We start from the raw sequence: 15,944 nt of genomic DNA, 5'->3' as shown, positions 1-15,944 counted from the left end.
CTTCCATGGCCACAGGTGTATAAAACCAAGCACCTAGGCATGCAGACTGCTTCTACAAACATTTGTGAAAGAATGGGTCGCTCTCAGGAGCTCAGTGAATTCCAGCATGATATCGTGATGCCACCTGGGCGTGAAATTTCCTCGCTACTAAATATTCCACAGTCAACTGTCAGTGGTATTATAACAAAGTGGAAGTGATTGGGAATGATGGCAACTCAGCCACTCAGTGGTAGGCCACATAAAATAACAGAGCGGGGTCAGTGGATGCTGAGGCACATAGTGCGCAGGTCACCAACTTTCTGCAGAGTCAATCGCTCCAAACTTCATGTGGCCTTCAGATTAGCTCAAGAACAGCGTAGAGAGCTTCATGGAATGGGTTTCCATGGCTGAGCAGCTGATTTAGCCAAGGCCATCAAGAGTTGTTCAACCACATGACTTAGAACATCAACGTTATAAAAACTCACAGGACTGCTTGAGCTGCTGGTCAGATTTCTGAGGATAGATGGGATGCCAGTTGTAGTCTATGATGAGTCCAAAATTTGGAACACTCCAGCAGTCCACCCACCCAGCCCTGGAGAAAAATCCATAAAATCATAAATACTCAATAACAATGAATGGGCAAAGGGATGAAAGAAAGTGAAGAAAGAAAAAACAGAGCAGAGGGTAACAGAGAGACTTCATACTCAGCATGTGTCATGTTTCTCCAGCGAGCTTTGCTGTTCTTTGGAGGAGCCCCTTGTGGCTCAGCTGACATGCTGTTGTCTGGCGGGGCCTTGCTGTGTTGGTAATCCTTGGCAAGGGTGAGTAGGGGATATCGACTGGGATGGCAGTCAGGCAAACACAGTCGCATATCTGTGTCCTCGGCCTGAGAGAAAAACATCACAGATATTCAGGACTAATGCAGCAGCAATAAAGAAAAGCAGGTCCAGGAAGAACGAGGACATTAATCAGCAAAGTTTGATAGCACCAACAGTAAGCAAGTGTTTGCATGCCTGTTGTTTATACTCACTCTCAAACGGAAACATGTGTTACAGGTAGCAGGAACAAACTCGTGAAAAGGTAAAGTGAAGTCAATGTTCAGAGTTTCTCCACAGGCAGCAAGATACACTGAAGAGATTAAGAAAAAATGCTAATTATAGCATGAGAAAATCTAGGAAACATATCTTAAACTGATGTATTCATTAATCCAAAAACTTTGCGTATTAATCCTGAAATAACATTGTTCATCATTAGTGGAAGCTTGTCGGAGTGTCTTAGTGATTTCTGAGGCTCATAAACTCTAGGTTCATCCTTCAGAACAGGCGCATCTTTTACTTAAAATCTCAGCTCATATATTCACTATGACATGTATAATTCTGGTCTCCCTCACCATTCTCCTGTTGTTTGGTGGAACAGTCAATCCAGTTGTGTTGATTGGCAGCCCATATCATCTCAAACTGATGAAAAAGCATTTTGAACGTCCACGAGTATGGCACAAATGAGTAGATGTCTGGCTCGCTATCACTGGCCCAGTCTTGTATCAAATCTGCACAAAGTGGAATGAATGTGCTGCATTTAAACTGACTATAAAAAGAGAAATACAGATAATATACCCCAGCTGCAAAGATGCAGGGAAAACAGTAAAATGTGTTCACCTGAGAAGAAGTTCTTCTGCGCATAGATGAAGTGATAAGTGGCTTTGTACACCTCAATCTCACACTGCCAGGACTGTGGCATATTCCACACACGTGGGTAACTTGCTATCACATAGAACTGAAAAGAAGCAGAAAGAGCAATTAATACCCTTACTGTATACACACACACACACACACACACACACACACACACACACACACTCAAACACACACACACACACACACACATTCTCTTAATATTCTATTATTGTGAACTCACAGCCAACATCTCAGCCTCCAGCAGGGTCCTATATTGCATGCTGCTGGTGGTGTCCACGTGCAGTAACTGACCTTTAACTGTGGGGGAATAACCTGAGATAGACAGACAGCAGATAGACAAGTAGGAAGAAAGAAAGTGGTGCATTTGATCAATTCATTCCTACAGACGTTTTACCATCACTGTAAGCTGTTACTGCAATAACCACTTATAAAAGGTGTAATACATACCACTTTCTCCTACAGTCATTGGAATGTTGACCTCCAAATAAGACCCTGCACCAACATTTACATGAATAGCATTTGTCTCCTGTGAAAATTAATAAATAATAAGTCAACTGTGTTCAATCCTGAAAAGCACATCAGTTTCAGATAATCCGACAGACAGTGAGAGAGACAGAGAGGCAGATCATACCCTGTTCTTGGTGAACAGCAGATCTATAGTCGCGTCTGCTATGATGTTCATGCGAAGCTCAAAGGCCTGGATTTGTCTGGGCTTTCCTGGAGTAGGAACATCGCTCATTTTCATTGGCTGATAGTCTGCAGGCAGGAAGAATTTCCACAAACTGTCCCTGTGCAGACATAATCATCAGAATTAGGAACACAGTGCAAACTCAGGCACTGCAGTAAGCAGGGATTTTCTTGCATGAGCACATCTTTGCTCAAGCATGTGCGTACCTCTGTCGGTCAGCCCAGGGCCCATAATTGAAGTCTGTTCCTTTCCCACACACTATGTCCAAGCCCCAGCATGGAGGCAGATCTTGCAGCTTAGTTCCCTCAGAGCAGGCCTCTGTATCTCCATTCTCCAGCTCCTCAGGGACCAGACCTATAAACAAAACACATACAGACAATTCAGATACTTCAATTAGATCAGCAGCATTCACCTCCACATGCCTCTGTATTACTGTGTAATATGTATTAAATGACTGTGGCGTGCCACCTTTAAACCACTAGATCAGTGTGCGCACATGATAATTTCAAACAAGACAACAGTAAAATCAATAAATAGAAAGATGAATAAAAACCAAACCTGGTTCATCCTGGTAGTAGTAAATATCTACATCATTTGACTGCATGACAACAAAGCCTTCTCCCATGAGTCTAGGTGGCCTGAAAAAATGCAAAAACTCAGCAAATTAAATTTATATATAATTATTCTTAAATAATATTTGTTCTTACATTACCTTACCAATCATGCTTCATCAGTAATAACACATCTCAATTAACCCTAAATACACTACAACTAATTATATTTACACAAAAAGTGTCAGCTTCAATTAACCTTGCCTTCGCTTCATCTCACATAATTATGGGTAATATCAGGGGGATTGTAAAAGACCAGACAGGCAATTAAAATAAAAGACAGCTCGGTTCTGTCAATGCAGTGTATGTGTCAGGGTTACTTCTACTTCTGAGATGCATATAACTCCGATTTTGAATCCAACGGCCTAAATGTTTGCGGGAATATCTACCATTTATTTCCAGTTATAGGAAAATTCCATGCTTGTACACACATGCCTGCATGCGCCTCCACACCCACACATGTTCCTAAGACGTGTGCAACAAGAGAACACAACACACTACCCGAAGCTACTTTCTTCTTACTTGTTAAATTTCAGATTCTAATCTGATGTCTAAACTGCTCAGAAGTTGTGGTCGAGATGAGCTGGGACACTGATCAGTGTTTTAAAAAAATTTAAGAAATGAATTTCTTCCTTATAGCTCTGGTATTGTAAACTGTACTGTAACTGTAAACAAAAGCCAACGTTTGCTATAATGCAATGGTTCCACCTCCCTCTCCAATAGGTTTTTAGGATTATTTACAGTCATCATCCACACAATCTTTTTACTAGTGCAGTTTCTGCTTCTCATGATCCAAGTAATTCCCAACACATTCAATCATGCTGAGGTCTGGGGAAGTCAATCCAATGTTCTGAGAATACCAGCAGCTTCTTTGTTCATTCTGCAAATTCTTTTCTCAGTAACAGTTTCTTTGCAGCCACACATCCTTTCAGACTCATGTTGAGTTGTCTTCTCTCAGTGAAAGGATGGACAGAAACACCTATGGATTTTTTCAGAACTGAAGAAGTAAGAGTGGAGCTTGATTTTCTCCTCCATCAAAGATGAAAGCTTTACTGCTTGTCTGATGGAGACAGTTTGGGGGGTCTACCAGGTCTTGCACGGTTATTATGAGTCATTTTCTCTGTGAAAATTCTCTTTGAATAATTTTTTCACTTTTTTCCCCTCTCATGCAAGTGAATTATCTGCTACTTCCTCAGAAACAGCTCCTGAAAAAAGGATTAAAGAACTTAATGGCTGTTTTGACCATAAATTAAATAAGTGAAAGGCAGAATCTGACTTTTGCACATTGCTCTTCTAACAACACTATAGATAATGCTTGTGTGATAAACAATAAGAGCCTCTAATTCAAGCTCTGTTAAGTCACATAAATGTTTGATTAACATGATCCTCACCCAACACTGTTTCATCTTTGCCCTGATAGGGAGCGTGCAAGCTCACTTCTTAAATATTTAACTGTTTCTAGCATACATGATTATTAAAATGATAGAAACAGCCAAGAAATTTCACATGCCCAAGGTACAAGAAGCTAAACAGACTGCAACTTTATATCTACAGCTAAAGATGAGAAAAAAAAAACTATGAAAAACAGCTTCACACAAAGTTACAGGCACAGATATGAAGAAAGTCAGCCTATTTCAACAATTCATCTTGCCTTCTCAAGAGCTGCTTGCTTCACACTTCATAAAATCACAAGTATACATACGTGTGCACTTTCTGCCACAAAGCTGTAAGCTTACAGGAAATGCTATCAAGCAAGACACACAATTCCACTTCCTCAGTACAGAGACAAACTGATGTTTGAACTGTTTTCATGTTAAACCTTTAGATATTTCTAACTATCATTTACTGTGAACAGAGCTGTGCGCCTTATTTAAACAAACCCTTATAAAACAGACTCTAACTGTGAAATTTGAAACAAACAAGAACAAAATGTTCCATTCGATTCTCACAGTAATCTGACTGGTGACAGTGCTTCAATCAATACCATTACAGATGTGAATTAGCCTTTTCAAATGTCCAAATGCAGAACACATTACAACTTCAGAAAATCACATTATATAGAATAGAATTAACTCTTGCATTAGCAATATAAAAACTAGGGATGCACAATGGTATAAGAATCATATCAGCACATACATACTTGCTTAAAAAACAAAATATCAGCATCAGACAGAGGCGGTGACAAAACTGACTGATATTTTAAACTGAATGCCCTCCAGAATAACAACACTGAGCTGATGTGTTATATTGTCTGCACTGTATTCATTTTACTGTGTTTACAATCCTGTAGAAATAAATTACATTCCATCTCAATGTAGTGCCAAAACTGAAAGTCTTTTAGAAGTCTTTTTTTTAGAAATACCAGCATTAGCAGATAATTATGAAAAAGTTTGCACACCCATGGTCAAATTACATTTGATTCATTGATTTCTAAGTGAAAATGAGTAAACATTCTCTACGAAGAAAAAAAATTGGGATTTGTCTGTAAATTTGTTTTCTGCAAAACATATTTATACAAATAAAACATTAAAAGGTGGCATACATTTCGCATAAGCCATTTTTTCCCAATATGTTACATCCAACCAATTAACAGTATTTGCACATTAAAATGTGCAGAACTGTGTTCTGTGTATAATTTGTAATTTGAAGTTAAAAAAAAAACAACAACACATTATCTGACTAGGGTCACATTTTGCATAACACTGTACATGACAAATTTCAGATATTCTGAACCAGAATTCTTACACTGGTGCATCCCTAATAAAGAACTAAACAATTTCACGCTACTGAATTAGCATAGGTGTTCTTTAGGGAAATAACAGGCTGCCTATTTACAGAGTACATGCAGAGCAGTTACAGGTATAACTCACTCATCATTCTGCAGACCAAGGTAGCGAGGGCTGGGCACCAGCATGACGCGAACGTTTTCCAGCGAACCCTTCACTATGTGCATGAATTGATCCAGATGGCTGCTGGGAGGCTTGGTGGCATAAGTCAGAAAGGCATCATCAAAGTTCATGCACAGAGTCTGAGGAAGATGATGATTACCAAATGCGACCCGACCCTGGGAGAGAAAGAGAGGGAGAGAGAGAAGGACAAAGTGAGAGAGCAGGAGAGATAGAGAGCGAGAGCGTGAGAGGGAGAGGTGCATTCTTTTTATTCACTTCTAGAACCATGTGAATATCTTCATTTCATTTTTCTGGGCTCTAAAGTTAAGCCTTTAGTTTGGTTAGGTTGTAGGACCCAGACTACTGTGTATCTTGAGCGATATGGGCTCCAAATTTGAGTGAACGGATATGACAGTGCTGCCTTATTGCTGTACTCACTGTGCTGATATTGACTTTTATGACTGGGATGAGAGACCGCCACGATGAAGAGGGGTCCTGGGATTCAGCATTGATGTGAACACTACAAAAAGAGCACATAAAAGGGTGAAGAACTGTTGGGCTAAAAAAAAAAAAAAAAAAAAAATATATATATATATATATATATATATATATATATATATATATATATATATATATATATATATACAAAACATAAATATATATATATATATAAATATATATATATATATATATATATATATATATATATACACACATACATACATACATACACACACACACACACACACACACACACACAATGATTTTGACTTCAAACAGATAAACTCTGAAAATCAAATTAACAGGTCTTTTAGTCACATTTTAGTGAGAGGTTCAAGTTGCTTTAGTATTATGTACAGAGGAAATCTGCCCATTAGATCATCAAAGTAAAACACTAATAAGTATCTGCAACATTGCTTGCTACCTGTCAAGGGTTTTGTTATGCTCTTCTCTGCCTTTCTCCTCATCTCGTCGGGGTGAGATAAGCGTGGGCTCCAAACCAAAGATCTCCTGTAGTCGTGCATACAGATCTGTGCGATTATATACATGGAACTCAAAACCATTAACGGTCACATACAGCCGTGTTTCAGCCTTTGGGTCTGCAAATGAATAAGAAAACAAAAATCACTGACCATAAAAGTTTTTTTTTTTCTACAGGTGCCATGTATGGACACACAAGCAAACCACCAAACAGAATACCACATAAACAAAACACAGACATAGAGAAGCTTATTCACATATTTGTTACAGCAGATTTGATTACTGTAATGCTCTTCTTTAGGCTTCTTCAGAAAACATTCCATCTTCTACAACTCAAAATGAAGCATCACAGACTCTAACAATGAAAAAACAGAGCTCATACTACTTCTCTTTCAAAAGAACCACTACAGCTACCTGTATCTTTCAGGATAGATTTTTTTTAGTTCTGCTAATAGTTTTTAAGGCTCTAAATGACATAGCACCCACTTATATCACAAAGCCTATCTATATTTGACATATACGTGATCTTAGATCTGCAGATGCGGATCTTCTGCAAATGCTTTCCGCAAAAAAAAGTGCATGAAAGAAAGCAAAAAGAAAAATATAAAATGATGTAAAAGAACAGTAAGAAACAGTTAAGAGGTTTCAGAAGACAGTATATAGAATATAGAAGAATTAGCACATAATTTCTGTGTATTTACCATGTTGCTTCTGTTTGGGGTTATACATCTTCCACCATCGAAATATAAGGAAGCCATCTTGAATTCTGTGAAACACATTTGATGGTGTGATTAGTAAAATGTTCATACTATACAGAAACACGCGCTGAACACTTTATTAATACTTCTCTTAAAACAGCCTCAATGCTCTGTGGCATGGATTCCTCAAGATGTTAAACATTCCTTTGAGATTGTGGTTCATGTAGATTTTCAAGTGCACTTCAATGTTGCTAACTGTATCCCAATCTATCACGTACCAAACGTGTTCTATTGGATTCATATCCAGTGACTGGAGAGCCCACTGAAGAATGTTGAACATGACAATGAGTTCATCAAACCAGTGTAAGTCGACTTTGGCTTTGTGACATGTTCCATTTGAAGATGGCTAAATTGCGGCCATGGACAGATGTACATGGTCAGCAACAATACTCAGATAGGCTGTGGAATTCAAGTGATGATTGATTGCAATTAACAGACCCAAACTTTGCCAAGAAAACATTCCCCATACCATTACACCACCTCCACCAGCCTGGACAGTTGACACAAGGTAGGTTGGGTCCATGGATTCACACTGTTGGCAACAATTCTGACCCTACCATTGAGATTCAACAGACCAGGTTACATTTTGCAGTCTTCAACTGTCTAGTTTTGGTGAGCTTATGCCCACTGCAGCCTCAGCTTTTGTTTTTGGCTGACAGAAGTGAAATAAAGTGGTCATCGGCCGTTGCACCCCATCCGCCTCAAGGTTTGACATATAGTATATTCTGGGATGCTTTCACAATTGTACGGGTTTTCTGTGTTACCATAGCCTTTCTGTAGGTGTACAGTAGGCCTGGGGAATAGGGCAACACAATCTATCATTATTGTCGATGATGAACAAGTAACCCCACCATGATGTCTAAAAGGCATAAGTTTACCTTTAGAGAATGGAATCAAAAATAAATCCCTACGTGATCTTGAACTCCTTTATAACATCCCTGATATTACTGTTGAGCAGATAGCTCCAACCTGGAGAAAAAGTTCTTCAGATCCCCATCAAAACCTGGTGTTAGATATTATCGATAATAACATTTTTTAGATATTGCCCAGGCCTACAGTTCTTCCTAATAAAGGGCTCAATGAGTGTACAATTTCTCTGATGTAAAGATGGACAACCAGAAGATCACAGCATGTTTTAAATAACCTGAATCGTCTCAGACAAAAACGTCTCATCTGTGATATGAACAAAACCCAAATTAATTGAACAGAATGGACTGATAGGCTAATAGAGAACAGCATGCTCACTAAACATATCCAACTTGGCAAAAGAAAAAAAGATGATGTACAGCTGCAAACAGTGAAAGAAAAGGTAAAAATGTGTCATAGGCAGACATACCTAATTGACATGTCCTCATTGATGTAGTAGACATCTCGGAACATGACCTTCCCAGAGAGCACAGAAAAGGAAAACGAGCCTGCAAGATGATATACAAATACGTCAATAAACACACTAAAGCATGGCTCACCGGTACATCCATCTATCACATTTTCACACTTTCACTGACCAATGTGTATATATCCATTTTTGTAGAGTCTGTTGATAATAAGAGTAAGGACGAGCCCAATGTTACGAGAGTTGTAGTATGTCAAGTATATGATCCATCCACAGGACAGAATAGTGGCTGAGAAAATAAACAAAGAAAAAGGTTAAGTTCAGTCTCTTTTTTATTTACATGTTAAAAAACACAGATGGCATGCTCCATGGAACCTGGAGTCCTTTAGGTCTTTATGTAGATGTATTTTGTTATGCTATAACAGAAAATAGGGATGAGATGAATTAGCAGTCAAGCAGTAAATGCTGTCTTACCCACAAGTAGCCAGACTAAGTTGGAATTGTGTTTGTTGAGGTAATCATCCAAGTCACCGAAACTAGGAACCAAACTGTTGTTGGGCATGGAATCCATGGTTAGACCCCACTGCAGGTAGAAGTTGATACAGCAATGATCAATAAAAATAACAGTAATAATTTTATTCTTCTTCTTCTTTCGGCTGCTCCCTTTAGGGGTCGCCACAGCGGATCATCTGCCTCCATCTTGCCCTATCCATTGCCTCCTCTACTTTCACACCAACCATCTCCATGTCCACCTTCACTACATCCATAAACCTTCTCTGAGGTCTACCTCTTCTCCTTCCACCCGGCAGCTCCATCTCCAACATTCTTTGCCCAATATATCCACTAACAGTAATAATTTTATTATTGCTCTTATTTATTTATTTATGTTGTTTATTTGCCATAATAATAATAATAATAATAATCAATAACAACATAAAATGTGGTTGGTGTAAAAGTTATGGTACATTTAATATTGACTGAATGTTCTCTTATTGGGTGAGAGGGAAGGGTTAGGGTAACTTTCTGACAGACCAAAATAAAAGTCCTCATGGGCCAAATTTTGGCTCTTTATTGCCCCGTAATGCAAATAGTTCAAAGATTAAACACATGCATTTAAACTGAATATATGAGATAGCCTGCAATGCACTACAGAAATAATATTGTTCTAGAACAATGTGTAGTGTCAGCAATACAATCCAACTGTGGTCATGTGAGTCTGTGAGCCTCTTGACAGGCCTGTTTCTGTAACTTTGGTATACTGCTGGCGTGTTGGTAAACTACTTAGTTGGTGCTGTAATGAGTTTTGCACAATCCCCTCAAATATGACAGAACGATAAAGAGTATGAGAGCGGAGTCTGATTTTAAAGTCCAAAAGGGAATAACTGACATTCCAACTCTAAAGGAAAGCAGAATATGAATATTACACAAAGTATCACATACATGCTTACACAAAACTAACCTGTATGAAAGCCCTGTGCTGGTTGCATAAGAAGGAAACTGAGGAGGAAAGTGTTGCTTCAGAAGAATTGCTACAAACATAAGCATTTAGATCTGCTTAGCACTGAGTGATGTGCTTAACTGACACATACCTTCTAAATAAGTTTGAAGATATTAAAGATTAGGAATAATGGAAGATACAGGAGATTGAATATGGAGATATGGAACCACTTAGGACGTTGGATGGATGATGACTACCTTAAAAAGAATAATGAAAGGAATTCTGGAAACTAACTTGCACATCAAAACAAAGTATGTGTCTAATGAGTCTACACTAAACGTCCCTTCTAATAAGTTAATGAAGCTACTTTAAGGTGCATCCTTTACTGACAGAGGTAATAAAGGAAACCGCTTGTATAACATCCACAGAATAGCACAGACAATAGAATGAGACAGTTTGGAGTAGCCACACATGAGCAGAAGGTCACCATGTCCCATGCCAAGCATCAGCTAGAGGGGTATAAAGTCATCGCCCCGCCCCAAACATTGAGCTGTGGAGCAGTGGAACTGTGTGCTCTGCGATGATGGAGCTTTATCCAGTACCTTTGGGATAAGTATAATATACACGTCTCACAACGTCAGCATGCTATGATGTCAATAATATATACATGCAATGCTTAATGCTGCATCACATATCGAGGTCTGTGATATTGCCTCATAAATGTTTCACATAACTGACTTAGTCTGTTTTGGTTTTGACTCAAGGTATCACTGAGGTCAATTGATGGACCCTACTAGAGCTGGGCAATACAAGAATATTTATAACTCATAATAAGCTGCATCACAATATGTGTTTGAGCATCTAGTGGATACTGTCAGTAGTTAAACATACTTACCACCTGCATGTTTAATTACAAAGAGAGCATAACTAGCCCTGTTTAACTGAATAGTTCAATGTGTAAAATGTTGAATACAAATAATTGGGTTCATAAGTTTTGATGGTATATTTTCAAAACGTGGCAATAAGTTACATGGTCTGCTCTAACTTACCAGATGTCACAAGCAATACATTTCATGATACCTCGTGCATAATAAACATTTCCTGAAGTATCGCGATCCCACATAAAGCCATATCTCCCACCTCTAGAATGCAGCTCGTTGTTTCTAAGGTTTTCAGGGCGCTAAGCTGTTAAACAAGAACAAGCCAAAAGCTTCATCAGGGCGACTGTAGCCAAGATAGGTTAGCTGTCACGTCGATGTAAGTCAGCTATATGAAAAACGAGAAGTCAATAACACCACAGCTCTGTCCACCCGCCAGTGCTTCCTTTAGACTGCGATTTAAACGTCACGTCTAACAAAATCTTAGCCAGACTGTCGTCGCAACGTGATGAGAGTGTCTGACAGCTCAGCACATCCATTCTAGTCAACAAGCTAACCGATACCGAGCTAAGAGCTAAACACAGGCATGCACTGAGCCACACAGCTAACGCCTAGCGAAGCCCTGCTTCTGCAGATGAGGCCTCGCTTTATGAACACGCACTCCGGAGTCAGACACTCATTACAAAAACCTAGAATAAACAAACTCGCCTTGACTTACAGACTGTGGAACTACATGTCACGTCTCCATAACAATCCTTAACAGGTGCCTTTCTTGTTTACTCTCGGCTGACGGCACCAACATCTCCAAGCAGAGAGCCTCTCTCCGGAATATTTACATAGACGCCATTGGGCTTCCTGTTGGTTTTTTTCTCCCTACTTTGGTCACGTGTGTGTTTTAACCAATAGGCTATTGAGTGGATTAGTGCACGAAGAGCCATTCGCTACCGACAGGGGTCACTTCACAAAACAGACACATCCATTTAATCTGTGCTCAGAACACAGAAACCATCACATTACATTTTCTAAAGGTAGTGTTTAGATCAATTACCTTTTACATTTTAGCAAAGTCATTTTAGAATACTAAAACATGAATTAAAACAAACAATATTCAGAAGAAACACCATCAACAGTTGTTTATGAGCTGTTTTAGGGTCAGTGCAACATGTACCAAACATGTGACAAACATGATAATAGCAGCTAGAAATGCTGCCAAGTTCTCTGGGCTCCAGCTCATCTGAAATGACACACTGATGCAAAGTGGAAACATTTCATGGTCTGAAGAGTCAACTTTTCACATTGTCTACGGACTTAATGGAAGTTGTGATTTCCAGGCCAGAAAAAAAGGCCATAGAGATTTTTACCAGCATGAAGTTAAAAAGCCGGGATCTGACATGATAAGGGAGTATATCAGTTCTGGTTGTAAAATATGTGTGAAGGCACCATTAACACAGAAAAATATATACACATTTCGGAGCACAATATGCCTCTAGACATCATCTTTTTCAGAGAAGAGCCACATTCACATTACAACAGCATGGCGGTGTAATCAGATAGTTCAGATGTTAGACTGGCCTGCCAACAGTCCAGATTCATCTCCCTCTGTAAATGTGTGATGGATAAACAAGTGTTGAATAAGCAACAGGATATAATAATGAAGGCACTGGACAGTTGCTCAGCTGAAGACTTATGTAACTAAAAAATGGCAGTAAATTCCACTTTTAAAACTGGATTGATTGGTGCCTTCAGTCCATAAATGATTACTAAGTGTTGTTTGTACTGTTTTTAATGCAAAACAGGTAAAACTGAATTTACTAATAATTGCCTTCTGTTTTAATAGTTTTGCAAACTGTCCTAAATATTTTGGAATTACTGTTTGTAAATTCAAGAACTTACCATAGTTAATGTGAGTTAATGTGAAGTATCCTTTAATACTTATCAACTATAGATGCACCATAAACATTCAGATTATTTTTTCAATGAGCCAATGAGTTTGGTTAAAAGTAATCACTTTTCCATGTGTGTGAATCATCTGCATGCATTTGCTACTCCTGTTTGGCCTGAGTGGCAGTTCTCCAATCAACCATTGCATGCCAAAGCCAGGTGTCATTAAAGTGTTCAATTTACTTAAGGTGTTACCTGGGTACATAAATAATTTTGCCCCATGCCTTACAGTTTTATTTATCATATTAAAGAATGACACTCCCCAGCTGTTAAAGCCAAACAGCTGTTGTTAGGTAAGGTAGTATACTTTCCAGTTTTAAAAACACATCTGTTGCATTTATTTGTATTGCTTCTTTAACCTTTTTAACTCTTTGAGACCACAGGTGGCTCCAAAACACACTTTGTTGTATTCTCCATAACTTTCATATTTCATAAGCTTCAAAAGGTGGGTGTCGTATGAGGCTGTAACTGTCTTCCTTCTAGTCAAATATATGGGTAATGTAATTTTAAACCCACATTTTTTTTTACTGAAAGTCAACCCATTTTTCCACAAATCTGGGCTATAATCTATAAACAGATGGTGTCTTTTCAGTGATCTTCTCTCTAAAAATTATTTTTATAAAATAATACAAAGAGCATCTAAGATTGTTGGCTTTCAGTAGTACATAGTATACATATAGCTATATGTGTATCATAAAACACATGTTCTGTTCATTTGAGGGGAGCTTTTAAAAAATCAAAATGAAAATTCATTTTTATTTATTTCATGCAGTGACTGAATAATTTGCCTTACAATTTGGTCATGTAAATTCAGATGGACAAACCAAAATAGGTTAATAGGTTAAATGAAACATGTTCAATTTCTAGTATGTACTAGTATGTGAAGGCATTTAATTAAAACCCTAACAAAACATTGTCTGGATTTGATTTTCCTTTCTAATTCACACAGTTCTCCACTTACCACAGCTGCTAAAATAGCTCAGGGAAGCTAACATTGCTAACAAATACTAGGACTCAACAGTCACCCAAGTAGCCCAAATCATTTCTGTAAAAAGTCAAAACCAAAAATCAACCTCTTTCAACCAACTCAAACCACATCCTTAGGGAAACTAGACCTTAAAGAAGATATGGATGTGGTTTGGAGATCTTTCTTTTACTGAATGGATTTGGCCATTTGGATGACTGCTTAGTTCTAGGGTTTGTTAGCAATGTTCAGGGTTGGGATAGCTACTGAAAAATTAGTAGTTAGTTACTTTTTGAAAAGTAGTGCTCTACTTTTTAGCTACTTTTTAGCTACTTTCAAAGCACGATTGTCAGAATGTTTGTGAATCTCCACCTGATACACCAAAGAAGACCAACTGACAGTGTGAACAAGACACTGCATTTAATCCTGTGCCAGAAACACACAATTGAAAAGCTGCAAATATACAAAAAGATCACCAAAAAGTGTAACCAACAATCAAACTTACACAACCACATGTGTGACATCCAAAAAAATCAAGACTAAATGCAAAGTCAGTCATTACAGGTTTTTCTTAACAAAAATAACCAAATACAAACCAGAGAATTTTGTGCAAAACATGGTCAACTGTTGAAATAAAACTGCTCCTATTTAAACATTTCAGCAAGATACACTGATCAGGCATAACATTATGACCATAGAAACCTTGTTTCTTTGCTCATTGTCTATTTTATGAGCTCCACTGTTGTAAGTGGTGTATAGGTGCACTTTGTAGTTCTACAATTACAGACTGTAGTCCATCTGTTCCTCTGCATACTTTATTAGCCTCCTTTTACCCTGTTCTTCAGTGGTCAGGACCACCATGGAGAACAGGTACTATTTTGGTGGTGGATCATTCTCAGCACTGCAGTAACAGTGTGGTGTGTTAGTGTGTGTTGCACTGGTCTGAGTGGATCAGTTTTTAAACACCTCAGTGTCTCTGCTGGACTAAGAATAGCCCACGAACCAAAAATATCCAGCCAATAGTGTCCTGTGACCACTGATGAAGGACTAGACGATGATTAGCTCATACTGTACAGCAAGAGATGAGCTGTCGTCTCTGGCTTTGCATCTACAGGATGAACCGACAATGCAGGTGCATCTAATAGTGTGAGTGTAATAGAGTGTAATAGACAGTGAGTGGACACAGCGTTTAAATACTCGTCAGTGTTACTGCAGTGCTGAGAATGAGCCACCACCCAAATAGTACCTCAATAGAGTCCATGGGGGTCCTGATCACTGAAGAACAGGGTAAAAGGGGCTAATAAAGTATGTAGAGAAACAAATGGACTACAGTCTGTAATTGTAGAACTACAAAGTGCACCTATATAGTAAGTGGAGCTGATAAAATGGACAATGAGCACAGAAACAAGGAGGTGGTCATAATGTTATGCCAGATTGGTGTATGAACAGACATGACATTCAGTCTTTAATAAACTTAAGCAGCACTAGCTTCAAAATCCTAGGTTAAAGCAGAACAAAGTAAGTCTGAGTTTATATTTTCAGCCTGTACATCAGCACATAGTGAGGCATACTTCCAGCCAAGAGCAAAATGTTGTGCCTCCCAAGGTGGCCTGATTTTTGTTGAAAGGTCAAAAGGCTCTTGTTAACATTTCGGTTGGAACCCCTGAGTTAAGCCTACTAGTAAGGGGTGATCAACGCGTGGGGCGAGCGTGGAGCGTTTGCTCCAACTGTCCGCGTCTCAATCAGGACTGCAGTCACCACCAGCCCAGTGAACCACCGCGCTCTGTGGTT

General features: G+C 38.7%; 1 protein-coding gene across 14 annotated transcripts in view; it reads right to left on the bottom strand.

The window, feature by feature from the left end:
- The window catches only part of kiaa1109 (KIAA1109 ortholog), a 56,692-nt gene extending 44,585 nt beyond the window's left edge, over positions 1–12,107 (bottom strand). For 13 of the 14 annotated variants that reach the window (XM_017690455.2, XM_017690461.2, XM_017690460.2 and 10 more), the window contains exons 1-18: positions 11,967–12,107; positions 9,407–9,515; positions 9,105–9,221; positions 8,936–9,014; positions 7,543–7,607; positions 6,786–6,960; positions 6,299–6,380; positions 5,843–6,036; positions 2,920–2,999; positions 2,568–2,715; positions 2,305–2,461; positions 2,121–2,199; positions 1,894–1,985; positions 1,635–1,752; positions 1,370–1,525; positions 1,010–1,107; positions 684–865; positions 465–571 (exon numbers count right to left, since the gene is read on the bottom strand). In XM_017690455.2, coding sequence (XP_017545944.2) covers positions 465–571; positions 684–865; positions 1,010–1,107; positions 1,370–1,525; positions 1,635–1,752; positions 1,894–1,985; positions 2,121–2,199; positions 2,305–2,461; positions 2,568–2,715; positions 2,920–2,999; positions 5,843–6,036; positions 6,299–6,380; positions 6,786–6,960; positions 7,543–7,607; positions 8,936–9,014; positions 9,105–9,221; positions 9,407–9,503 — 2,026 coding nt within the window. In that variant the 5' untranslated portion in view covers positions 9,504–9,515; positions 11,967–12,107. Of the gene's footprint in view, positions 1–464; positions 572–683; positions 866–1,009; positions 1,108–1,369; positions 1,526–1,634; positions 1,753–1,893; positions 1,986–2,120; positions 2,200–2,304; positions 2,462–2,567; positions 2,716–2,919; positions 3,000–5,842; positions 6,037–6,298; positions 6,381–6,785; positions 6,961–7,542; positions 7,608–8,935; positions 9,015–9,104; positions 9,222–9,406; positions 9,516–11,956 lie in introns of all 14 variants that reach the window. The other variant, XM_017690456.2, reaches the window with a different exon arrangement.
- Between the last annotated feature and the right edge of the window lie 3,837 nt (positions 12,108–15,944).

This window comes from Pygocentrus nattereri, chromosome 5 (assembly GCF_015220715.1).
Source record: "Pygocentrus nattereri isolate fPygNat1 chromosome 5, fPygNat1.pri, whole genome shotgun sequence".
Classification (NCBI taxonomy): domain Eukaryota; kingdom Metazoa; phylum Chordata; class Actinopteri; order Characiformes; family Serrasalmidae; genus Pygocentrus; species Pygocentrus nattereri.
The sequence above is the reverse complement of the archived record's forward strand: the minus strand, read 5'-3'. Positions and strand labels throughout refer to the sequence as shown.